Genomic DNA, 27,503 nt, shown 5'->3' with positions numbered 1-27,503 from the left:
ATACAACTTCGAAGAAATCAGTTTCCTGAAAGAGCAGCAGGCAGCAGTCTCTCCCTCCCTCACCTTCTCCCCTTCTCCCCTTCCTACCGTCCTCTTTCAATGCATTCCACTCTGTCAATCTGCCATGCGGTGAGTGCCTTGAAACAATGCACCAATCATTGCACAAGGAGCGTGGCTCGCGCCCTCCTCTCCGCCTGTGGTCCGGCGGGATTGGCTGACGTGCTCCAGGCTTCTCAGACAGAGCAGACAGCCAGATCCTCGGACCACTGTGCGGCTGCCAGGAGCAAAGAGCTCTAATGATCGCCCACTGCCACTGAAGCAGAGCCAGGGACACACAGGCACAGGAAGACCTATAAAAACCACAGTGCTTACACTGACAGAAGAGGAGGGGAGAAAAAAGAAAAATAAACCACAATTCCTGTATTTTTCAGAAGTGTGTCGGGGGCCATCCATCTATCTGCCATCCACAGTAATCATCCCATTTAAATTCAATTGGAGAAGATCTTTATAAGGTGGATGTGTCCTTCAGAGAACCTCCTATTGTGAAAAATATGTTTTGCATTGTGCCACCGCTGGTGCAGGTTTATGCCGGCTATTGTGCATGATGACTCACTGCTGGACTGTTTCGCTCCATACACTCTCCTGTGGCACACACAGCATCTTGGGATATGTGTTGGGAATGGCAACCTGGGCTTTCTCAAGGATAAAAAACATTTTAAATTCACTCTCCCTCCCTCGTTCATGCTTTATTTATGTCTACCTCTGTCTCTATCTCTCACCCTGTCTCTTCCTCTCAGTCCGCCAAATTTATAATTACCCTCACCTTTTCTCTGCCTTTCGCCGTCTTCACTCTAGACGCCTTAATTTCTCCACCTGATGGACTCTCCTTCCTCGCCGCCATCTGGCTCCCCTCCTCTCTACCTTTCTGACACCTGCTTTTTGTCTAAGTAAGGGCTTTTAGGCTTTTAGTTCCTTATCAAACTTTCATGAATTATGAACGTCCACTGTCCAGTGGCCCGGACAGAAAAACTATCACACTGTCTGCCTGCTCTCTCTGTGGAAGCAGCTCAGAAAAGGAGAGGTACTGCAGTCCAGCCAGAAACACCTTGTTCTCTAGACCTGTGGGATGAATTATTGAAGCTGTTGTGACCCTCACCCTCCCCACACCTGCCTCTTAGCTTGTGTGTGACGCACGCAGATCAGCCGTCCACCTGCCAAACCTCAGCTCAAACACACACAGCAGAGACTGTCACCAGAGAATCCTTGTCAACACTGAAGTCGAGCCTGCAGACTGACTCCGGGTCAAACACCGCACCTGACAAAGATTCAACTGGGATCTTAAACGTTGTGTTTCAACACATTTTCCATTACAGAATCATGCTTCTGTGTTTCACAAGAGAAGCCTTGTATCCATATATGTATTCCTGCACTGTTATACGGTTTTTAGTCATAAGTATTAGAGTTCATGAGGAAAAAAAAAAACTTTATGGAAATCCATTCAATAAGACATTTCACTCTTTACCATCATGTTCAACTTGCTGGTTGCTCCACAGTAAAAATCCACAGGGGCTGCTGGTCGGTGGACCACAATGTTTCAGGATGAAATACTTCAGCTTCTTATGCCTGGTAATAAGAGGAGCCAATTTGGTCATTTTGTGGCTGTAATGATTTATTAATATATGTGGTCTGTTATTGTGATATATGTGGGGACCCCTCGAAAAGAGATGGAATATCTCAAGATTTTCTCCTAATAAATACATTTGAAAAAGCATAAGCCTAATCATTAAGATTACGATCACGAGTTAGGTTGCTATCTTATTATAAACTAAGACGGTGATTATGGATTATTACATGATAAACATCAGCATGTTAGCATCGTCACTAAAAGCATCTTATGATTGTGTTGTCAGCATTTAGTTTTAAAAAACTGCTACGACTTCACAGTACAGAGCCGTGACAATGCTAAACATTTACAAAGAGAAAAATAAATGTTGATCACTATTCGTGGTTTACTTTAATCTTTGCAGTCATGGCAATAGTCTCTCACAGATGCACTAAAAAACAAGCAAATTAAGTATCTACTGATTGCGGGGTATTTCAAATTCATTGTGTCACATGCACACTGCTCAGTCAGATTATGTAGAAATCTGGCTGATTGCTTTACAGCACAAAGCAGTTGTTATTCTTGCTTCCAAACGTCTTTGTGGCCAATGCAGATCAATGCAGAGGGAGGAGGTGTGTGCAGGAATTAACTTTGTTCTTTAAATTCAGGCCAACACAAAAGTAAAGCTAAGGAAGGCTAAAAAAACTAATTTAATTCATGTTGGGAAATAAAGTTTTAAAATACAAAATCGAATCATGAAATGTATTATTACATAAAATATCTGTATTTCTACAATCCTGGCTACAGCTCAGATTTATCTAACCACGCTGCCTCCTGTTATCTTCACTGTAACTTCTGGTAGGTGGTAGCCACTGTTACCAGAGCTGTTAGTGGTTCCTGTTGTTTCAGATATGGGCGGCAGGGAAGGAGAAAAGATAGCAACATCCTTTATGTGGCGAAAAAGCAGCAGAGTTTATAAGAAACGTGGGCTGTGTTTTTGCTAAGGCACAAAACACTACACATTCATTGGTCCTTGTTTCTCCGCATTAAAAATTGGTTTCCCCAGACAAGTAACGTTGAGGAACATGACCAGCGTTGTGTCATCAGACAGTAGCAGAACAATATGGCTGGGAGCAGCGTGAATGCAAAGTAAGTGAGCTAACGAGATGAGCAGAGCTGCTGGCAAACACATGCAGATGATCCCTTGTTTTAGGATTGGAGTCGGGTGCTGTGCATAGAAAGAGTTGAGAGCTCCAGCAGGGATTAGTGGGGCTTGGAGTTGCTTATGCTCTTCAGGAGAACACAGAGCAGCGCCGCGCCGGTTTACGCAGCTGGGGAAAAGGTTACACACTTCAATGCGTGTGAGAGAGGCATGAACAGAAAGAGCGAGTTCTCAGCGAGAAGGATAATTAGAGAAGTCTACCTTTCCTCGTCCTGACGGTACAGTCACACGGATGTACCTGTGTGGACTGGATGGGAATAGGATTTGAATCTGTGCTCCATTTACTTGGATAAGATAACCGCTGCCCGGACCTTCCTTTATGTGCATGTTCCTCCACTCGCATCACCAGGACAAATTTATGTGTATTTATTGTAATTAGGTAATTACAAGGCCTCAGTGTCGGGTTTTAATTAGCAGTGGGAAAGAACTTAATCACACTGGCCTGTTGCTTGACACTGAATGTGATTTGGGTTGTTAGCGGATATTGTAGTGCAGACAGCAATTCAATTATACTCCACAATGAACATGGATAATAGTAATATCACACCTGACATAATGTGTGTTGTCAAGAGCACATGAGCCGACACTGACTCAAGATACAGAGCGAGGAAAGTCTTTGATTAGGGTCAGCCATGTGATCACTAGGATATATATATATATATGCAATTAAATGCCAATTATTGTGATTTTCAGGGATACAGTGTTTATTTAGTCTCAGAATTTGAGCACATGAGAACCTTGCCGGCGCATATGATACAAGTGCACAGAACTGGGTTAGAAGATCAGAGAGAGGCTGGGGAGTGAAGTGTTCAAGGTGACCAATGAAAAGAGGGGAGCGTCAGCCACTGTCCTCACCTCCAAAGTCTGAAAATTCAACTTGATGTGCCAACGAACCTCAGGCAGTTGTGTGGGGAAGGGCGATTTGGTGCTCCTCTCAACCCATGCACGCGGTACAGCCGTTGTGCACGTGGAGCAAAAAATCCTCACTCACAAGTATGATTTGCAAATTTTTACATGCATGAATTTTGAGACTGAATAAACGCCATGATAAAATGGGTCCATATAAGGATATCATGATATCCTATATTTTCTACTCGGAAAGAGCTCCCATGAAAGGAATGAAACAAGTATTATACCTGTGGAGCCGAAGCCTAAAATAGCTTAATGGATTCATCTGCCATTGTTGTCCAAAATCTATTAAAGCGTATCAGTGAGCCACACTGCTGCACAGGGTGACATGTCCCTTCATTACTATGAACAAGGGCACTGTCGTTTATTATGAGTCAATCCCACACACATACACACACAAACATGCACGCACACACACACACACAGACACACACCGTCCTTCTGCTGTAAATATGTGCACATCTGCGGCTGAAAATAGTCCCCAACAAATGGTCCACTATTTACTCTTGTTTGAGCAATGTTTGCTGAAGACTTCACTGCCCAGTTGTTTGGAAATTATTTAGTAGTGTATAAATTTGTGGCTTGTTTTACGATTTACATTTTCAGTGGGAACAAATGGCGTGTGCCACACAGAGAATACTAAAAGATGGATAAAAAACACTGTTGATGTTGACAGAAACTGAAATATAGAGCATAGCCAGTAAATCAAACATATATTTCAATCAATTTGATGATGAAATAAATAGCCAAAGAAGATAGAAGAAGAAATATATCCCACCTAGTCCAGAAATCATTGTCTGTCTATATGTGGAACAACATATGTGGAATATCTCAGGAACCGTTCATGTTCTGTGTGTGGAATTTGGTGCGATTTGGACACATCAATATCAACAAACTTCAAATAAACAGAAGTACTTTGCAGCAGCAGCAGTTGGGACTCATCAATGCAAGTGACGTTGTCAATGATGACAGCACCAAGCTCCCAACAACAGACAATTACACATCAATAGCAACATCTACTGATTCTCCAGTTGTGGGTTCTGCGTAGAGAGTCGAGCTTCACCGAACAGTTGAACAGCTCTTTGTGGAGCAGCCGTGGCTGCAGAAAGAAAGCTGCAATTGCCATGTGCCAAGCAAACAGCCCATTCCTAACAAGCACGTTTAGAGTGGGCACTGCAATAGTTCACCACTAAATTCAACTTGTACAAAGTAAAGGAACATATTGCCACTCTGACTCTGACTCACTTTAAGGGAGCAGACAAATATAGATCCAGCAAACCTCCTTGGCTCAAGTACACATCTTCCCTGTACAGCTGCAGCAGTATGCACCACGCCTGATAAGGCATTAACATTCCAGGCCTGTGGAGCAGGATCAGTCTCCTCCATTGTAATTACTGCCGTCCACTCCTGCTCCACATCCACAGCAGGTAGCTATTAGACTCAACAGAGTCAACATGCAAGTCATTTCAATGCAGCTATCACTGGAATCAGAAGGAATCCGGCTAAGAATATATAACGACCATCATGGTGCAAGAGAAATAAGCAGTAAAGAACTTAAAAAGGGGAACAACTAGAAATTGCCCCAATGTGCAACAATGTGAGCATGCAGACACTAATGCACGACTGAATGTTCTTCCTCCCAAGCTGCAGTGATGTTATATTCCCATGATGCACCCCTGCAGGTCAGCACACTGAGCGCTGAACTCTGCCAACAACCTCTGAAACTGGACGATAAAATTACAGCAAAAGCGTTATTCGCAAATGCTAAAAGGCATTTACACAACGAAGGAAAGCTTGACACCAACGTGAACACGAGGAGTGTGTGGGAGAAAAAGAAGACTGCAGAAGAAGTGGGTGGGCAGACGCAGCAATGAACTCAAGAGGTGAGTATGAATGAGCAGTGAGGATTTGATATTTCTGCTGCCATAGCACAGAATAATACATGTCTTGTGGATACTGTGGATTCTGCAACACCTTCTGTATAATGTATGGCGCTACAGGGCTGAAATGTGTCCGGAGCATGAAAAACAAGCCGGGGATTTGTTATACAGCCGTAAACTGCTGCATCACATCTGTCTAATTTATTAAAATACTTTTTTTAAATACTTTTAAATGCCACTCCGACTTTAGTGCTCCTGTGAAACATGAAACAAGTGAGTAACATTTAACAGGCATGATGTTCAGTTGAAGGAAAGCAGCGTGCTCTGCATAAATCTAAACATTCAATAATACTTAAAGCCACAACCCCATATCTGAGTAGCAGTTCCCGATTGGCTGAATAGCACTACACAAAGGAACTGCTGTTTAAGGTGATCGGTTTGACTCCCTGACGAAGGCTGGATGCCCAAAGCTGTCTGAGTTTTTTTAAGGTTCACATAACCATGCCGTCACATTGAAGGCTTTAGATACAAAGAGTGTACCTTGGAGTTTTGTGTGATTTTTTTATCCACATGTATTCTGATCCAAAGTGCACCTCAGACTAACTCACTTCTAGTTAAGGAGGTGTAGGTATTCAAACTTTTTTGAATACCTATGGTTTGTTTGCTTTGAACTGAATGTAGAACCAGTTAATTTACAGTAGGACCACAATGAGACCCACAGTGCATGTACACACCAAGAGCAGAGGACCAGAAGCAGCTCCTTAACCAGACAGAGCACGGGTGAGCCGTCACCTCACCAAATATTGGGAAAAAAAAAAAAATCAGATTCAGCTCCTGTAACTTTAATCTGACCATGATGTTTTTTCAGACTCTGGTTTGTCCTCGGTTCACTTTCTAACACTATAGTTTCCGAGAACAAGCAGCTGCTGGGTGACAGATATGTTTCCAATTAAACAATCAAAAATCTCAGATTTACAAATTGTGATTCCTCAGATTATCTCTTAGAAATGCAAACATTCAAAATGCCGTGGTGTTACTGGACACACACTTGTCATGATCTTACACTTGAGAGAGGAAAATGGCCTCAGACTTGCACTCACACTATCACACATGAAACAAGAGCCCCAAACATGATGTTATTTGGACTGACAGGCAACATGTTCGTTGGACACTTTTGATCGTTACCATCCTGTGTTATCAGGGCTTCATGGATCAGTTGGAAATTGATTTCCAGTTGGCTGACAGTAAGTCAAGCAGCACTTTACTGAGGCTTTTGGGTTTACTTATCTTTGTCTGGTGTCTATAAGAAGGTCACAAAGAAATAAAGGATGAAAGCTGTGTCACATTCAGCAAATCATCATGTGAAAACAGAAAGAAATTACGAATCACACTGCAGTGACAGTGTAAAGACACGACTACATCTGTGATTGGGATTTACACTATCTACACGAGCCCATTCTCAACCTGCCTGTTTGGAATGGGCTGTTTGCTTTGCCTGTGATAAATCTGGTTGCAGCTTTACTTGCTGGAACCTTAAGAGTGACCTGCAATAATTGAGGAGCAGCAAGTAAAGACCACCTGCTGGAGTCTGCAGTAGGGCTGCATGATATTAGGAAAACATGCGATATGTGAGATCATTGTCGAATATTGCGATGACAATATGACTTGCGATAAATGGACAAATGCTTAAGTATACAGTGTTACAGTCTTTCTGCTTTGGTTTCACTGCTAACATAGACCCCCATACAGTAAGTGATCTATGGTCCCAAAAAAAAAAATAAAATCATTATTTTCATTCCAACAACCTGGTTTTATTGAAAAAATGTAACCTGGCTACAGACTCAGGGACCACGGACAGCTCCAAAGCCAAAAGGAGAAGGGGCTCAGCCCTGCCACAGCGCAACAGCTTCAAATCCTCCGCATTATTCAGGCGAGAGGTGGAGCAGCCGGGTGCAGCAGGCAGAGACAGGAAGTGACGTATTCACTCCGCTGCGGGGATCACAAAATTCCGACACCGTCATCAGCTCTTATCACCACAAACTCTCTTGACATCTTCGTCTGTGTATTCTACATGTGTGTCACCGCTTTTTCACTGGGAGATATTTGTTTTGTTTTTTGTTTTGTTTTTTAATTTTTGCATCTGTGGCACGTTAGAAGTCATCAACCCCCCACTCGCTTGTGGTGAATCCAGCAGGGAATTCCCTGCTGTGTTCTCACATCGACTTCCCCTGGATTTCTATGGACTTCATACAAGGAGATCAGGCGAATAAAGTCAGTAGAAACTGCGGAGCGTCTCACTCTGAGGATTCGCGGAGTTCAGTGCATGTCTGACAGCAGCTATACAGACAGAGATTTCTGGAGTTATTAGACAGATGAATTGAAGCAAGAAGTGTGAGATGGGCATCAGTATTATCCATCTAAGAGTAACACATTTTCCTATAGACTGCAAGAAGATTCCAGGAAATTGAATCACATCGCTTGACATGACACTGAGGTATCCTCCCTGTTACAGTGTCTATGAATATGAAAAAAGAGGTGCTGTTGTATCACAGAGAAGTTTACAGATATAGCTTTTGCATGGTCATAACATTTAACTTCATTTTAAATCAGCAACTGCACGAGTGCAAAACCCCCCTTTTTAAACTCCTTTTCACTTTCAGATCTATCATGGAAACATTCTTGTAATGACGCACATGTTTTACCACAGGGTTTACTGTTCAACTCTTCTAGAGATCAGGGGCTCACTTTTTGATCTGTAGATGGATATGAAAGTAGCTCAGCTTTCGAAATAATACAAAATTAATATATTCTATCTGCTTTCCACAAATGATTCTGCATCAGAGTGTGTCTGGACAACAACCAGAGGAATATTTAGTCTGCACCAACTTTCATCTAACAGCTTCCACACCGAAACCTACAGTTCATCTGAACAGCACCACACAGGTTTGCTGTGGTAACACCCTTAATTACCCACATAGATACCTTCTAAACCCTAAATAGCACATGAGTTAAAGGCTGTGCACATGTACGTGTTTATGTGTCTGTGTGCATTCGCCTGTTCCACGCTCACTGTACGAGACACACACATCTCAACGAAAATAAGCAGCTTATATTGTTTCAGTAAATCCAAAATTATGGACACTCTGTGGGAGGACTCGTAGCTGCGATGCCAAATTTACAGCTTTGCGCGGCGCAGTAACAGATACAGTAGGGGGGTGAAACGACTATTTCCACATGAGGAATAACAATAATTAGAGAGAAATATACAGAGGGGGAGACAGAGAGTGATATCTCACCGTCGAGAGGGGAGCGCAGCGTTACTGTAATTAGAACTTGTGAAAGCCGGTGCTCTAGCAGCAGATTCCATCTGAGCAAACACTGACTGTGCAGTAAAACCCCAGTCTCATTGATCTAAGAATTCTAATTGAGGGAACGGCAGACGCTCCACAGATGGTGCAACACGCAAACACACGCTGCAGAGCAATTAGGAAAAGTCTTTTTTTTTCCTCTGCTATTTGCGAGTATTAGACGATACTGTTTCCCCCCAAAACACGCTGTGGATGGAGCTGATAAAAGAGTGGGAAGTAAAGAGGGACGGTTTTGAACCGACAGGGAAGGAAGGTGAACAGGTATGATTTACACGAGCAGTGACAGATTTTTCTCGAGGGTGTGCGTGAAGGTTTTTCGATTTTATTCGTCAAAGCGAGTGTGTGTGTTGCTGAGCATGTGTGTGTGTTTTTTTTATAATCCTCTCCATTCAAGCAGGTGCAAACTGTCACATCTACATTGTCTGCATACAAACACAGCAGCAGCAGCATATGTTGTCCCCAGCAAATCACACGTGTCAGGTGCAGGCGCAGGTGTACCTTCTATTCACGGCTCCACATATTTCAGCATGTCAGGCATTTCACAGCAATTTCTATACACAGAAGGCGAATTCAAACATCAAGCCAAGCAGCAGAGTCAAGTGCAAAAATGACCAAATATGTCTCCTCAGCTTTCATTTGGCCACATGGGTCTCATCAACAGCTGTCTGGTGTCACTCTGCAGGGATGCTGTCGTTTAACCAGAATGTCTCTGTGCACATTACGATAGATTAGAGGGGGGCTGCACACCGGTGTCATAGTCATCACTGGTGTGATAGTGCGCCATGACATAGATTGTGCAATACCTCCATCACCATTATAAATCAACAGCCTAATTATAAAAAAATAAAGCCTTTTAATTTCTTCACCTCATAAACCTCTGGTCCTCATACAGTATATCTTGCAGCGAAACGCTGTAACAAGTAAAACCAGTGCCTTCAGGTAAGGTGCGTGGTGAAAAGGGAGCAGCCCAACTCGTCAGTTAAAGCATCAAAGTTATCTTCAGCTAAAAGAGATGAGTGGAGCGTCAGAACCTGACCGAGTCTTCAAAGGTCCAGTGTGTAAGATTTAGGAGAAAGGGACCTATTGGCAGAACTTGAATATAAAATAAATATTAAAAAGGGATTTTTCACTAGTGTGTTTTATCTAAATTGGCCACAAATTATTTTCCCCAAAAAGGGGCCACCTCCGTTGACTCGGTTTTATATCATCCCTCACTGAGCTTTTATTGTACACATGGCTACCTAAGCTAGGGGTTGCATGTTTCCGTCTGAGCCCGTCCAGGCCAGAAAATGAAACAAGCCCGACCCAAACGGCAGGTTGTTCAGTTTTGTTTCCAAACCTGACTCAAGCCTGATTCAGATAATATAAGTTGCACTGAGTGAGTGTTACCCTGTCTTTCACACACATGATTATTGCTTGTTCTCCCTGATTACATATTCATTCACATGCCCGTGAATATGAGGAGGCAACACGCAGCCGTGCCTAAACCGGTGTGTGGACAACTAGCGTCAGTGGACCATGTCCCAAAACCACACCTGTGTCACCCCAGGCATCATTTACCTCTACCATGACATATACGACAAGAATAGTAAGAGATAGAAAGATTTCATGAGACAGGACAGGCTTCTCCTCCCAAAACACGAAATTTCTGTAATCACGTGATATAATACCCTCACTACCAAAAAGTGAAAAATACTGCAATATCAATTTCAGGTCATATCGCCCACCTCTACGTTAGATGCCATATCAGATCATGTCAACGCGGTCGTATGTTTATTCTGTCATTTTAATGCACGCCAGTAGAACAGTGGCTCCCCTTGGGCGACCTGCTCTTACAGCATCCTGAGGCTAACCCACATGCAGCGGGATGTAGCATGTGAGGATGAAAAGCAGCCTGCAACACACCCAGAGAAACACAAGGGATCGGAGATGGATTGCAAAGGACTCCCCGCTGCGGCTCCCTTCCTTTGGGAGGGGGCGTCCGCTGTAGGACATGAAGGAGGGCAGAGGGAGGGAAGGGAGGATAGAAGCAAAGAGTCAATTGAGCTGTGATTTGCAGACCAGAAGCAAAGGTGGAAGATAAAGCAGGACAGGGCAGATTAAGTAGCGCAAGGGAGACAAACGCAGCCAGTTGGCTCAGCATTTGCTGCTTTTAGCCACATGAAGGGATCCGGAGAAGAAGGATGAGGGGAGCAGAGGGGAGAGCAGAGAGGGAGTGAGAGGGAGTGAGAGGAATGGTCAAAATGTGTATGTGTGTGTGTGTGTGTGTGTGTGTTTGAAATAGGGCCATTTATGCTATTGTGATGATCGTTCATAATGTTAAAGGGATAGTTCACTGAAAAATGAAAAATTCACTCATTATCCACTCACCACTGCAAAGTTAAAACGCCCATGGTCTGTGGTGAAAGGAGCTCCTCTCCCCCGCAGAAAACACTGCTCCTGATGAGGCTCCTGAAAGACCTCGTCAGTAGTTCTGTCTATTGCTCTGTTTCTGTCAACATTGGATAGGGCCAGTGGTAAAGCATGTTTGAAACGGAGGCAGTGTATCCAATAGGTGCCAACGAGACGACAGGGGATGATGAATGCCCTCAGACTGAAGTGGAGGAGGAGGTCCAACTTATGACTACGAGACCATAATGACCTACTGTCATGTCAAATTGGAGGCAGAGATAACTGGCTGCAGAGAGGACATGTCAGCAGCTGTCACAGAGTTGACAAAGTCATTTAAAGCATCAGAATCAGGAGACGTAAAAGTCCGACCTGCAGAACAACGCTTATTATAATAAAGTTTGCTCGGCAGACACTTTACAGCAAATTCATGCCTCAAATTTGTAGTGACACACATATAACAGCTGGCAGCCGCTCGGTACCACAGGCTTCCAGCGCTGGCCAGTCTTCGAGTGCTGGCTGCGTTTGTTATTCAGGGAGGAAAGGTGTTGCTCATTCACTTTCAGAGTTACACTGGGACATGAACCATATTGCTGCTGTTGGCTGAGACCTGTGAATCAACACTGTCAACCTTCCAGGAAAACAGGCACGGCTTTTCTTACACCACAAATATTCAGATTTCACTCAGTTTGCGGCTGCTCGGTCACAGAGCTTTATTTTCCATGACAGACGGACACATTTTCTTTCTTTGCTTCTCGAGGGTCAGCTTCACCTCTGTTATTTATCAGCAGAGCAGCACCACCCACCCGTGCAAACAGGTGGGTGCTAGTGGTTTCTAAGAGCCCTATATTACTGGGGCATGGTGCGTTGCTATTATGTTCCAATGTTCTGCCTTTTTATTAACACTGAGCAGGAAAAAGTGAGTGCAAGCGCAGGATAGTTTTATTCTTTCACAGCTAATAACACCCAAAAGAAATCAGATTAGGTGAAACTCGAATCACAGAGGCACAGATGTTGTGGTGCAATTAATTTACACTCGACTGTCCACAACAATTAGCAGCCAGCCGGGTTTTATTACCTTACGTTTACATCCCTGTACATTTGTCTGTTTGACAGCATGAGTATAGAAAATATACTGAACGGATTTCAACAAAATTTGTCCAAGATGGGACATGGGTAGGGATAGATATTGTTTGGATTTTGTCCAATACTAATGCTGAATGGACACTTTCTAAGTGATTGCAGTGCCTAAACGGTGCCAGAACTGATACAAAACAATGCCTGATTGGCACTGGATTTCGGTATCAAACCGTAGACATGGGCCAAGAAAGAACCTATTAAATTCTGGTGCAGATGCGGACAAAGAGTTGCAGAAATGTTCTTATCACAAGATCAGGGCATTTCCCCAAATTCCCAAGGAATAATGTAATGGCAGGGGTGAATCCAGGGATGGGGCCAGGTTAAGATTTTTTTTAAATATACAATGTGTATGTATGTGCTCTACCGAGTGGCATTTTAGTTGTATTTGCTGTTAGTTCGTTTGAGTCTTGGTTGCAGAATAAACAATGACACAATCACTTCATATCCGAACAGATTGTGATTGAGATTTCACACACAATTTGTGGTTTGTGAAGAATTTCGACTGTGTTAGAACTGTTCAGAAGGGAATTTCCCAAAGCTAAATGTTTCCATTTCACATCGAAACATCTGCTCATTTGAGGTAACACTGTAATGAGCGATGCAGGTGCAGTGTGTCTAGAGGCAAACCGCTTTCTTTAACATGAATGTTGAAGGTACAATTTGAATGCAGATACAAGTGTAACAGTTTTCAAAGGATAATTTGTCCTGCAGTGGTGGTCAGTGCCGGAGCTGTCATCACTACAGCAGCTGTCAGGACGCACCAGAGCTGGCTCAGGGTACGGTTCAACTCGCCTGATAAGTGGAGTGACACACCAGAGAGGAAATGACATCTTGGCAAAATGCATTTTTTTCTAAAAAAGGACAGAGATGAGCTAATGCCTCCATTCATCTCCTCACTGTGGCACAGAGAGAAAAAAAACATTGTTATGCAGCAGTGAATGAGCAGCATCCGACTACACAGTCAACAGAGGTAAGCACTGCACTAAACACCACAGCATCCTGGATAATTCAACTCAACGTTACATAGAATAAATTGCCGTGAATAGGGTGGGGCGGAAAGAGAAAGGGGAGCAGGTGCTCCTGCAGGGTCAGAGATGGGGTGAATGATTCAGATGGGGACAGCATGTCCAGCACAGAGTCTATACAGGAAGTATAGAGAGGATCAGATCCTCCACTCGTCCACAAAGGGAAATAAATCTCTGTCTCCAGGGCCTGCTGATCTCCAGCCATCCACAGCACTTTTTTTCTTTCTCATTCTCCTGCTCTTAATATCACCCTCCCCTGCTCCGTCTCTCCATCTCACTTCTCAGCCTCTATTTCCCAAATATGTCCAGCTGTCCAGCTCCAGTCCCTCATTTGTCACTTTTGGCTGCGTCCCATCCTTTCTTGTTCTTTTTTGTCTTTCAATTTCAGTTCTCTTTTTGTCTCACACCCTTATACTCCCTCTCCTCCTCCTCGCTCTGCCTTCCTCTCTTATGATGTGTTTAGCATTCAAGGCCTCTCACCGCTGCATCACAGGCCTGTTTGTTTCACCAAAGAGAGAAAGAGAGGGAAAAGAAGATGTGATTCCTTGGGGACGGAGTAACATTTCTATATGCCTTCACTCTGCTGAGCATAAGGCATCTGCGCAGACTCACACTTTTTGCATGCACACAAACACATTCCTGAATGGATGCACAATACAATGCAGCAACCCTGTATTTAAAAGGACCCACTGTTGTCAGTTTATTAGGTACACACAGCAAAAATAAAATAATATTAATATATATCATTATATATTTAATGTTTTTTTTTGTTGAAACATTTTTGAGAAGATAATTTTGGAGGCTGCAGTCTGTGGTGCTGTTGAGCTATATTGAGTTATAAAGATATTATTAGCTCCATCTCATTTATATCAGTGAGGATACAGGCTAAATAACAAAAACACCTCTCGTTAATTATTAACGTTAAATAAACAGCTTTCTAAATCTCGCTGCCTCTCACTCAGACATTATCAAAAGGTGCTGTACGTGAGAATGAAAATGTCTGAGTGAGAGGCAGTGGACTTTCTCCTGCCAGCCTCCTAGTAAGAACTCCGCATAATATCCGAATGAGCTCATGTCTAAATACAGCAGGAAATCCTCCAGGGGGCGTGTTGATGTCTTTTTTTATCATTTAACAGACAAAAAACTGAGAGATACAAACGTCTCAGGATGAAAAAGAGGACCCATACAAGTAGAAGACACCAACAAAGATGTCAACTTTGCAAGACAATAGGATCCAAGAGTTTTTGGTCTAACACTGGTGCTTTCTTTATATGTGGAAGGCAAAGCCCAGACCCTAATGTGTGGACATTTTACAGAGTTCATGTCTAAAACGACTTAAAACAAAATGGAACATTATAATCTTCATCCTTATTATAGGAGTGCTGTATTATACTGCATTATATTAAGCCCGGTGTACCTAGTAACCTTGCAGCTGAGTGTATATTCACTAATAAAGACAAACATTAATATGCACGCATGCCCTTAGATTTATGCACCTATGGCACGCATGCACAACACAGCCACTCTTAATTAAGAAGCATAACATGAACTAATAAAACCTTAAGACCCTTCCAGCGTTAATGCTCATTGCCATTTGACTTCTTCACTTAACTGCTGTGCAGAACCCATACAATTAACCCCCAGTCGCTTGCATGTCAAATATAGAGGGGAAGATTTTCTCAAATCCACGGCCCCTCCACACAGAGGCGCAGGTCAACGAGCTAATGAAGAGTCGTTGCACCACTCATGTCGGAGTTAAGCACTTAAATCCTCCATTGCTTATTAGAGCACTGTACACAACACATCCCTAACATATTCCAATTAGAAGCGAGTTATCAGCACATTACGCATTCACGTTCATAAAGCACCATGTTTACTGAATCGGGACAAACTAGGTCATATTTGGTCGTCTTAGATGCCTGTGCTGACACAGAGAATCTGTTTACTGCACGCCAGCCGCCGGTTCTGTCCTGCTACAACCTGGAGGGCAGCGTGCACAGACACAGGCGCGCTCATCCAACGCACCTCCACACCAAAAACACAAAACATATCCACATACCCTCCCATTAAAAAGAAGAAAAAAGACGCACACCCACGCAGAGCGGTGTGGTTGTAATTAAGAAGCAGTGGCGCTCTGTGGAGCAGGCTGTCGGAGGAGACGGGGAGGTGGGAATACTCTCCCCGTTCAGCCTAAAGGCTTCCACTAATTACCTGTCAATGACAAGGAAGAGGGGGATCTGAAGTAGTAAATATTGTCCCAAACTGTCATCGTCAGTGAACCAGACACTGTGCAGTTCAGTTCAAGGTGATGTCCACTGACTTGGGAATTATGATAAGATGCCATATGTTTGTGTAATTTAGGGATAATTAGTTCCGAATCTGTTCCAAACAAAGTGACGCTGTGGTATTAAACAGCGTGATACCAACCAAAGGTCAGCCGGCAGACACACATTCATCTGGCAAGATGCTGGAACTTTTTCAGTTCAGTTTTCTTTTTGTTGAAGTAGAGAAATGCAAAGTCAGGTTTATGTGCGTCGGTACGGATTAATGACAGATAGGCCATATGCCAGTGAGCGCAAAGCCAGTTCATCAAGTGGTTCCCAACCTTACAACAAGACACTCTGCTTCACCTCTTGGGAGCAGTCATGTTGTCGATCTTGGCATCCATCAAGTCTTTGCAATTGCACTGTAATCACCCTGTGAAAACTGCCAGCCTCTATATACAACCTAGTGTTTCACCTCACACGACCTTTTTCAGCTCAAGCAGAGTAGAGAGCCTCAAGATTGACGCAATTTCTATCTCATCCAACATTTACAAGAATTTGTTCCGAAATATTTGAAGCAAGTTTGTCAAAGCCACCTTTCTACAGTCTGTGGCGATGGGGGGTGGGAGACAGAAGGAGTGTTCGCTTTTTGAAGATGGCTTTTTTGGAGAACTCACTATTTCAGTTTTATCCCTAACAATTAGGTTTTAAGCAGACATTTGAAACGGTATGAGAGTCAGCAACTGTAGGAAAATGCGTGTAGGTGTTCATTTTCATAGGATCCATCTGGGTAATGCTGTAACATTGAGATGTGGGTGAGATACACACAGAGATGTGAACATTTTAAAAAATATGAGAGGGAAAAAAGTATGCTTCTCACATTGGCTTTGCATTATCTCTCTTCTTACACAGCTGCAATAGGAACATCTACAAGGTCAACAGACACATCAGCCTTTGTAATAACATGACTCTATGGACGAGGAACAAAAGTAAACGTCTGCACACTGTGGCACCATTCAATGCAGTTTTAATGATACATCCACAAGGTTCCTTTACTCCATCTTTTCTGGTTCAGCAGCTGTTTCTGCTTCATGGGATGTGCACATCTACTACACTTTAGGATGACTTTATGGATGTCAATGTGGGAGGGTCAGTTGGTCAGTCCACCACATTGGAACAATATGCTGTCGAATTGATTGACATGAAGTTAGTTTAAAATGTCTATCAAATTATCCATTTTACCAGCCTGCCCTGCCTGTTATTGGAGGTACACATGAGAGTGTGCTGCATGGGTGTTTCAGGACTGTGCCCCTAGTAGAGCTGGGTAATAAAACAGTATCAATAATTATCCCAATGTAATTATCATCAATAGCAATATCACAAAAGTACAATACAAATAAATATAATGTGCAATGTGTTAGCACACTGTGGAGGTATAACACATCATTGATGTACCTCAGATTTTTTATGTTATCATTGTTTAGGTGTTTATCAAGTGTTTGTCTCTGCTCATACAGAGTTTAAAAACACAACCTTCACTCAGTAGCAAAAAATGTTCTTATAACTTAAATGAAATATAAAATATGTGGCATTTATTATGATAATTATTGTAAAATAATATAATATATATATGATTTATTTTATCTTGATATCATTTTTGGTCATATCTCTGCCATAGCCCATAGCATGAAGAGTTGTCCTGTTTTACACAAACCCATATACACCAGGGACACTATTATGTGTTATTTAATTATACTGTTTAGCTTTTTCCTTCTGGTCTTCTTTTTTTTCTAAAGCATTTGCTCAAATGTATCTGCATTAATACAGAGAATCAATCCGGAGGCATAAACTTTTGCACCAGAGTGCATTATGCAACATGATAATGTTGTAAAGCTGTGTTTTATTATGCCACTTTTTGGCAAGGTGTCGGCGCAGCGGGGCCATATGTTGTGTGTCTTCGTCCAGTTGGACCCAAAATGTCTCTAAACGGTGCAGAGCTTCTGCCAGAGTGAGACAGAGAGCAGATCACTCAGCCACTTACACAAGGACGGTGGGAAACAGCCTGGAGGAGGAGTTTATGGGGACGTTTTTAGGACGTTTCCCATTAACCATTTTTTTTAAAGTTTTGTGTTCCACTATTGTTGTTAATAATAAACTGGTGGAAGACTGCTGTGGCAAGCTGTTGTAGCTTAAAGCCATGACTGCCTATGTCACTTACATACAGACTACTCACTATGCTGTACATGCAAAGAAAAACACAATCACTATAAACTATGCAAAAATATGCAAACGCTTCCAAAATAAAAAACAAACAAACAACGGAGATAAAACTACTGGCCAACTGTAAAGCAGCTTGGTTTGGAAGAGGATCACTGATGACGTGTGTGATGACGTGCGTCCATCCAACCAGGAATATTTCTCCAGCTTCTTTACTGCCCGTTTGTATCTTTGCTGTTACTCCTTTGCTCCTGTAACAAGCTTTGGTGCCGTGTGTCTACTGCCGTCTTCACAGTGTGCTGTTAAACTGAGCAGTGTTAGACAGGCTGACTGATGAGTCATAGGGGAGTGAGCGTGTGTGTGTGTGTGTGTGTGTGTGTGTGTGTGTGTGTGTGTGTGTGTGTGTGTGTGTGTGTGTGCGTGTTATGTGGTCCTGTTATACCCAATGTATTTATCTTGCACAGTTCACACTCCGGGTGGGGAAAAAGATGGATACTTTCACACAACAGACCTTCAGTCTCAAGTCAGAATTGCTGCACATACCATTTTATTTCCTTTATATATTTATATTTGCTATACTAGGTCTGTTTTCATCATCGTTCACACTAGTTGGTGTTATTTGCTTTTATTTTCATGCCTCACTCTCCTACATAACGCTGACTTGGGCAGCCTGCTGCTGCGAGAGACCCAGAATCATGAGATTTGTCTCAGCTGAATGATCTCCGGTTCATTGTCATGGCAACACTTGCACTCAATTGTTCCAGCATTCAAATATAAGATTATATCAGGCCGCACACTTTAGAATACGACTTGAAATCAAATCTTAGGTGTTGCACATTTGTAAACATGTATAAATCCATGCAGCTTTCGGTTGTTCATACATTGAAGAAAACATCCGTTCTGTGTCTTGTTAGAAAACCCAGAGTTGAGACACCAGAGTCTACGGTGACACTCTCCTGACAGACCTCACAAATAGATTGTAATGAACCAGAAATCCATAATGTGAGCTTGGAACAAAGTGAGTGCTACAAAGGCTGGAAAGATGACACAAAGATTGTTGCAACTTATAGTTGAGGATTTTTTGGTCTGCTGCAGTCACACAGAGGGAGGAGCATAGACAACACACTGAGCATGTTCAGCGAGTATACAACCCCACAAAGTCCATGAAATTGTTGCATGTTTTTGAAGCAGAAGAACCGTGGATAGCAACCAACTGCCCCGGTCTGGAACAGACCCAGTGTGTATGACTCAAGCTGTGACTAACGGTTAAATGATAGCACCAGGTTGGGGTCTAATCACCAAAGACTCCTCATGTTCTTTTAACCTTTGCCTTTGTACACACTATGTCAAATACATTGATCTAATGGCTCTTTAAACCTTCTTTTCATTTGTCTTTGCTCATTGAAATAGTGTCACTACATGTCAATACATGTCTTACAGAACCACCCTGTTAAAACTCTTAAAGGCAAGTCATGTAAGTGGCATAGTGGCTAAAAACTACATATTGGACCACAGAGACCACAGACCGACTAAACCATTTTTTGATCTTATAATCTTAAAGGGGACATAGCATGCCCATTTTACCACAAGTTGATATGGTTCCTTGGGGTCTTAATGAAATGTCTGTAACATACTTTGGTCAAAATACCACAAGGATCATATAAAACAGCTCCTTTTACCCTGTATAAAACAGCCCTCCACAGAGTGACCTGTTTTGAGTGCCTGTTCCTTTAAATGCTAATGAGCCAGCCCTCCCCCATGATTTTAAACGATATAAATTACATATTTTATATGATATAAATGATCAAATATGCATCCCATACTTTGTATTCCCCTTCTGTTGTCCTGGAGTTTTAATTTTCCCAATTAAATGTCCCCCTCTGCCCATCCACTACAAGCACACAAGCAGACAGACAGAGAGAGAAAGAGAGGTGGGGGGGGCTATGAAGACCATCATTTACCCCGAACCCCGACATTCAACGAGTACAACAACAAGCGGAGAAAGCAGAATCGCGGGCTGACCTGGCTGACCGCGAGAAATGCTGCGTCCGTGTGAACAGCCAGGCGGCTGCGCGCTTGAGAACGGCGCTGCGCTGCCTCGCAGCCTCGCTGCGTCCGGTGTAAACCCGGCGTAACGAGCCCCCCCCCACAACCCTCAACAGAAAAGCTGTATAAATGATTCTTGTATTGACATCTACTGGCATCATATCGTGGCCACAGAAGCAAAGAATACCTAAAACCCATTTTTGCATATAATGAATAAAGTATAAAGTGTATAAATTCCAAAAGATAACTGCTTACAGTTCTTCAAACTTGACAATTTAACTTGTAATAGAAAATATTAAAATGATTATAAAACCAAAAAGAAAACACAATATCATTATTGATTGTCTCAATTTTCCTTCAAAATGAAGCAAAACAAAATTAACCGGATGTGAATTCTTAAGCTTGTGTGTTGTGTCTCATTCTGTGTGTGTGTGTGTGTGTGTGTGTGTGTGTGTGTGTGTGTGTGTGTGTGCATGTGAGAGACCGGAGTACATGCCCTATGAGACTTCCCCAGATAATCAGTAATTGGCGAAGTCTTCCCCACATGCCCTACGAAAGGCAGCAAGAGAGTTGGGGAGAAAAATTTCAGGATATTGTTGCACGCTGGTGATAGCTCGAATAGATTAGAGCCATTTTATAGGCTACTGAAGTAACACTGGCCTCCCTCAACAATTACCATTAAAGCGCTCTCGAGCAGGGCGCCGCTCCCCTCGCCGCGTTCACTCCAGAGGAGCAGGAGCTGCGCAGACTCGGCAGCTCGTAGGTGAGAGAGTGGGAATCGCCCAGGGAGGACAAACTGTTCAATCCACACGCTAAATGAGGTGGAAATATCTCAAGTCTGTGAGAGACTGCCACCGAAGAAAACTGGCGAAATAAAATGCCAAAAATGCAGAATAATAGCAGCACATTTGCCAAAATTGAAGCACAGACAGTGCGTACTAAAATTCATTATCATCATGGACTGTTGTGCACACTAATCTCGAATTATTATCTACATTTAACATATTTATACAATATAGTTTCTTAAGCATGGTGGTGTTCAAATACATATTGATTGAAATTGAATGTGTGGACCCGTCCCTCCACCCACAAGTACTTCCCAAGACGTTTTAAATTGGGCACTTCATTTATGTGATGATCTTAGTCAACGCGCCTTGTTAAATCAAGATTAGCTTAATGGTGATACAGGGCTACAGCCTCTAATGTGCTGCGGTCCTACTATTATTATGATTTCCTCACACCAGCGAGCCACAGGTACAGCAATAACCCCCCCATCACGGTCTAAAGTCACTCATGTATACATAATAGCACTGCTTTATACTGGTGATACAGGTGATAAAGTCAGGAAATAAGTGAACATGAGCACACTGGTGCTACAGAGGTTTGAAACATCTGATACCATCTCTGAAAACAATCACAGGTATCTTGCATTAAAACAAGTATTTGACAAGCAAGTGACTTGTTGCATTCAATGCACAGGAATACCAAACCTTAACAAGTAATGTTGTCTGACAAACTTTGTCTTTACTGCAGAGAAATTACTAGAACTGTATTAAAACTGCAATGTATTCAAATTATCACATCAACTTCATATCATCGTAAATATACATCTTGTATTGGTTTTGTAAAGTGTGTCAATCACTAGTGTGTGTGTGTGTGTGTGTGTGTGTGTGTGTGTGTGTGTGTGTGTGTGTTCTCAGAGGGCAATTGTGTAGTAGGAATTGTGGGATTTGGTGTTTGATGTGTGAACTCTACGCAGACAGGGACAGGGTTTTTACTCACACGACGAAAGCAATGCGTCGTCAATTCACCTCACACACGAGCAAGTACACAATGCCTCATAATTATGCAGTCCACACACAAAAGGGCTTTGTTTCAAACACACACGCATACATACACACACAAAAAAATGTATCACAAGGGTGCTAACGTGTGAAATTTGTTCATTGCAAGGTTTTGTTTAGTTTTTTGCAGGTTGCACGACATATATGTTTGTGGATTATCTGGGAGATTACGCAGCACCTGTTTCTTTTCTGTGTGCACCAGGATTTTTGATTTATTTCACTTGGTAGAAAAAAATGCATTAACAGGCATGAAAAAAAGTAAGATAGTTGATAAAGATACCGTTCCAAATCCACTGCTGAACACTGCTGTGACTATCCCTATCAATGAAGCACTATGCTGCATATGAAAAAGAACAGGCTAAACTGACAGAGGTAAATTAAACTGAGGATTTAACCTAATAATGGCGAATGTCACTGATGCCTTTTAGATAAATGTTCATGCAAGGGGCTTCTATTACTTCTCTTCTGTCATATTTTTTTTTACTTTTAATTAGATATGTTATATTCAACCACGACCTGATTGATTTGATAATTGCTGCTGATAGAAACGACAGAGGAAGAAACATTTTTAGACTATTACTTGACATAAGGCGACGATGGGAAGCTTAGGAGTGCACCGCACGTCAACAAATCCTCTCATATTCTCAGTTTGTGAAAAGCCAAATCCACCGTACTGGGAGTTTCATGCTCAAATATACTACTCAAAGACACAGAGTGCCAAGACTTGAGAAGCCTTGGGCTTGAGCCCAGCAATCCGGCTTCAGCACAGAGAAATCAACAAAATATTATTTAGCATTTTTTTTCTAGACCTGACTTGAAAGTGTAATGAATCCTTTCAAAACTAAAAATACAAGGCTTAGAGATGTTCATAGTGTTAACCAAAATACACGTTACACCTAATTTGTGTTGTACTCGTACAAATGACTTCCCTCATTTTCCAGAAATACATACAGTACATACATGCAGGCTACGCACAGCCTGCAGCTCGTACTCTGTGCTATAATTTCAAAGTCTTGACACTGTCACACAAGACGGATACGAAATAAGCATGCAACCTGAAAAATAAACACACACCCACTGACACACACCAACACGCACTTCAGTGTTAGTTGAGCCGAGTGTTTCGCCTGCAGAGTTTCGCCTCCACCCCGTTGTGGTGGTATTTGTCATGTGTGATGGCGACAACTGGAGCCGCGGTGGGGCCACAGCTGATTTAAAGTGACGGGTATGCAAGGCCAAGTTGTCCATCACAGGGGAGTGGCCCGCATTCTCCCAAATTACCACCCTATTTACAGGCCTTAGCCCTATTACAACCCCACCTATCACCAGCTGATCTATGGCGTGCCAACAAACCCAAACAAGGTGTCACCTTGCCGGGACAAATAGGCAACAAGCGACTTAAGGGCAGGTGGTAATCCCTCTCACATGCCTCGACTGTGTGGTGTTGGAAAATTAATTTTATCGTGCCCCGGAGCCACTGTACAAGCTGTTCTCCCAAACTCATATTTTATTTCTTTTCAAATGTTTTCCTTCTCCTCTGTTAGAACATCATATGCGCTCCTTCTCAAAGCCCTCCTTTTACAGAGTGTCACAAAATACAAAAGTGTGGCTTTTCAAAAAAATAAAACAAAAACACGCTGAGGTTGGAGAAAGAGACATGACATTTCTTGACCCCAGGCTGGATCAGATTTTAGCCGAAGGAGGTGAGCAGCAAAACAGAGTAGCATATTTTTTAGAAAGTTCCACACCATCTTGTTAATGCCTTACCTTGCTGATCTGACTGGCCGGCGGGCTGCTGTTGTTGACGGTGTGGCATTTGAAGTTGAGCATCGATTCCCCCACGGCGTCGCGATCTCTGCCCGCGCCTTTGTCATCGTGGGAGTGGCTTTTGGGGAGTGGGGAGGGGGCGGACGCGGGGGGCCGTTGGAGGGCCGTGCAGGACAGGCCCAGGAAGTTGGACGGTCGGATCAGAAAGGCCTCCAGAGCGATGTTAGCAGACACCTTAGCAGTGAGCGGGGGTGGAAAAAGAGGGGAGGGCAGAGATTTTGATATTGGTCATTTAGCAGACACCTTTTTCCCCCAAGTGACAGCAGAGGGTTTAAACACAGATGGAAGAGAGACGGAACAAAGGAAAGTGGCAATTTAGATATGCAGATATCTGTACCAGCCAAATTAACTTCTTATTATTCCAAGTCTCAAGAAGAGAGTAAAGCTACAGGACGTTTAGTCAGACAATCAACTTCTCTAAAGCTTCGGTCATCTAGCCATACCTTAGAAATGACCTGATTGTCTCTGGTCAGTGCCAGGTCGGCGATACGCTCCACACACTGCACGATGCGAGTGCACGCCCGCGCCTCGTTCTGGGCCATCCACAGGATATGCTCCTCCACGAGCATCATGTTACTGGCTATGTCTGAGATGTAGTCCCCCAGCTGCAGAAACACAAGCATATATATGCAAATGCATGATCAGACTTACACAAACTGTACCTACAATGCCCACACACTCTCTCTCACTCACACACACACACACACACACAGAGAGAAAGAGGCCGACTCATCATGAGCATCAATCATATCCGCAACAACAGGCACATTTATAATCTCCAGTCAGAATTGTGAGGGAGGCAATGGTGGCTTCATTCATTAAAGGGAGATTTAATTTAGATTAGCAGCTCCAATGGGGCATAATTGCTTCCTTGAGATGGCAGTTCGCTATTTACTTACTGTACTTTTCATTGTTGCTTCATCTGACTGTGCCCTATTGGGTGAATGCGGGTGGTCTCCCCAGCATTATCGTACCGATGATAAAACTCAAAGCATCTCCTCATGATATCTCCTCCTGAGTGACCCGTGATGAGTAATTGGACGATTGAAGTGAGAGCGAATATTGATTCTTTTCACTGACTAAAGCTCATCACCCTCCCCTGACCTTCAGCGTTACGTAAAGCCATCCAATTGCCTCTGGCCAATGAGAGGGGAGAAGTTCGCTTAAGGTAAAAACACAACTTGCCCAAAAAAGAGTTGCATCTCCATAACCACAATTGTCATTCGGGTCCAACCTCGCCACCAAGCGCAACAGGGAAAGCCCATGAGGTGAAATGTTAAGCTGTCTGGAATCGATTAAAGGATTGAAGCCAGAATGACAGCGTGTGTCTTTTTTTTTGGGCAGCGTTTGGTGTCTGTCGCTGAGGTGTCCTTGTCTGTTTGTTCAGTTCAGGCTCTTTATGAAGCGCTGTTACCTCAAAATGAGCTGGTCAACACGTTTTCCTGATAAATCTCATCCTTAAAGGCAAATCACTGCTTTCAATGATCGAGCACATATATTAATACTGGAAGTGATATTTAAAATGTATGCAGCACAGTGTGTTAATTAGTGCAGGGATTTCTGGTGAACCTACATGACCGCTTGGGATTTTTTAACATATAAATTCTAACACAATGAACATTGGACAAAAATAGAAAAAGAACAGATCCTTCAATAGTCAGTTCAAGTCAGTCGTCATAGTTTGTTGTAGTAATGGGAGATCTATAGATCACCCACTGTGTACAGAAAGATTTTTAAACTGGGAGAAGCGCTGGTCGATTTTGTACAGTTTTCATTCATGTTTCGTGCCTGTATGTGGTGTTAATATTACTTTGGAGTGTATCTGCATATGAATAATTTCTGGAGCTGACCGTTCACACACAAGAGAGCCTTGTGTGTGAACGTGCACGGTGAAAGTGACATTGAGCAAGTTTATGCCTGCCTGCCCAAGACGGTAAAATCTTTATGGAGGATCTCTCCAGATGCTGCTGATAGTGATTCTGACTGTGCCAGATAAACAGTTTGTATGGGACAGAGATGGAGATTCTGTAAAGCTGCCATTCAACTTTTAAAAATAAACAGTGTATCCAGTGATTTATTTAGCGGCATTATTCGTGTCAGAATTGGCAGGTTTAAGGGAACAGCATGCTCCTACAAATCATCTGCTGACTTTAAGAAATATAATGTGAGAATGGAAGTGGCGTCATTTTAATGTGATGGGGAACGTGAAATCAGATGAGGTCTTGTCTGACATGTTACGTTGTGAACTGGCTGCTGTGCATCTCAGTGTATTAACTCTTACGTCTCTGCGTTTCTCCACCAGCCTCGTCAGCCTCTCCACCAGGTGTGTGACAAAGATGACGTCCATGACGTCCGTGAAGTGGGCCGCCCTGCTAGTGAAAGCCACTAGCTGCCGTCCTAATGGCTGAGCGTTGGTGGTGTTAATCGTTATCTGGAATTTGAAAAAGGGAAAGTATACAACATTAGTCAAAGAGGATGATCACACAGGCCATCATCAGAATTCAATAGAGACATAAGCGCTTTGATAACCTGATGAAATGATACATGGTGAGTCAGTGTAATGCTATTTCAGGTCACGCATGTCGTTTTGTGAACTTGACTGCTTTAATGTGGTGAAGCTCATGAGATATGTAGAATGAGTTCAGCTCGTCGCCAGTCACTTTGTATTACGTCTGTAAAGGCACACATGTACTTAAACGCAGGCCACAGAAAAATCACTGGAGATGTTAGCCTCTGTAAGTGATCACATTTAGGGAGATATCAAAGTAAAATATCAAAATTAGAAGTGATCAAATGAAACAACCCTGTGGTAGTAGATCTGTAAATGAATCCATCTGAGCAGCTCTCAAGCAGCTTCACTGTGTGCACTGATACCTGGGTGAGCTCGTGCAGCACGCGGGTGAGCTCGCTGGCATATGGGCACTGGTTGTAGTCCTCTTCAGCCCACCGCCCAGCCCGGTCGCAGCGCCGCCACGCCTTCTTCTCCTTCTGGCTGGAGGGGCTGTGAGCGCCGCCGGAGGGGTGCGGGGCCGAGCCGAAGGTAGAGGGCGCACAGGGCAGGAAGGCCAGGATCCCGGCTAGAGTCTTCGGCCACCTGCGGCACAAGACATCTCCAAATGATGAGAAATGAGGCGAACTGAGGAATCTGCACTCACTGCACCAGATGGCAATTTCATACTCCCTGTACTTAGGAAATTATTAATTTGCATATTTGATTTACAGCTAGCTCTAATTATTTCTGCAGAAGACTGCCAGATTCTGATACTTGATGGTGAAACAATGTGTTGTGTGAGTGATGACTTCTGGCTTAATTAGCTTATTCACTAACTTTATGAATTAATTTTGTTGTCTTTCCACCCTTGTGCACAGGGAAGCCAAACAATATTGTGGGTTTAAAGACAGAGAGCACTTTAAGGGGCACCCCACCAATTTTACACATTAAGTTTTTTCCTTACTTGTGCTGATGCTCAGCCTGTGAGGACAGTATAATGAATTATGTGTCTATGGAGGAGAGAGAACTAAATAGCTCTGTTTCATTCATCAAGGTTATTTGGGATAATAACTGAAAGGCATCATGGGTGGAGCTTGACTGACACCAAAGGATACCTTGACATCTGGTGTTTTGATGTTGCCTTATTTTTTTAATCCGAGTCTGGCAAGTCCCACAGCTTCATGAGAATGAAGCACTTAGTCAAATGTGAATTCTTTATATTTCCACCATAAATGGAAGTTGAAGGAGAAAAAATAAAGTGTTATAGCTCTTTTACATG

General features: G+C 42.9%; 1 protein-coding gene across 1 annotated transcript in view; it reads right to left on the bottom strand.

Annotated features, from left to right (window-relative positions):
• The window catches only part of LOC118119234 (adhesion G protein-coupled receptor A1), a 183,074-nt gene that overhangs the window by 98,079 nt on the left and 57,492 nt on the right, over window positions 1-27,503 (bottom strand). The window contains exons 9-12 of the mRNA XM_035172991.2: window positions 26,608-26,827; window positions 26,015-26,164; window positions 24,177-24,338; window positions 23,674-23,907 (exon numbers count right to left, since the gene is read on the bottom strand). Coding sequence (XP_035028882.1) covers window positions 23,674-23,907; window positions 24,177-24,338; window positions 26,015-26,164; window positions 26,608-26,827 — 766 coding nt within the window. The remainder of the gene's footprint in view (window positions 1-23,673; window positions 23,908-24,176; window positions 24,339-26,014; window positions 26,165-26,607; window positions 26,828-27,503) is intronic.

Source organism: Hippoglossus stenolepis, chromosome 12 (assembly GCF_022539355.2).
Source record: "Hippoglossus stenolepis isolate QCI-W04-F060 chromosome 12, HSTE1.2, whole genome shotgun sequence".
NCBI classification, from domain to species: Eukaryota; Metazoa; Chordata; class Actinopteri; order Pleuronectiformes; family Pleuronectidae; genus Hippoglossus; species Hippoglossus stenolepis.
This window is presented reverse-complemented; position numbering and strand designations above follow the sequence as displayed.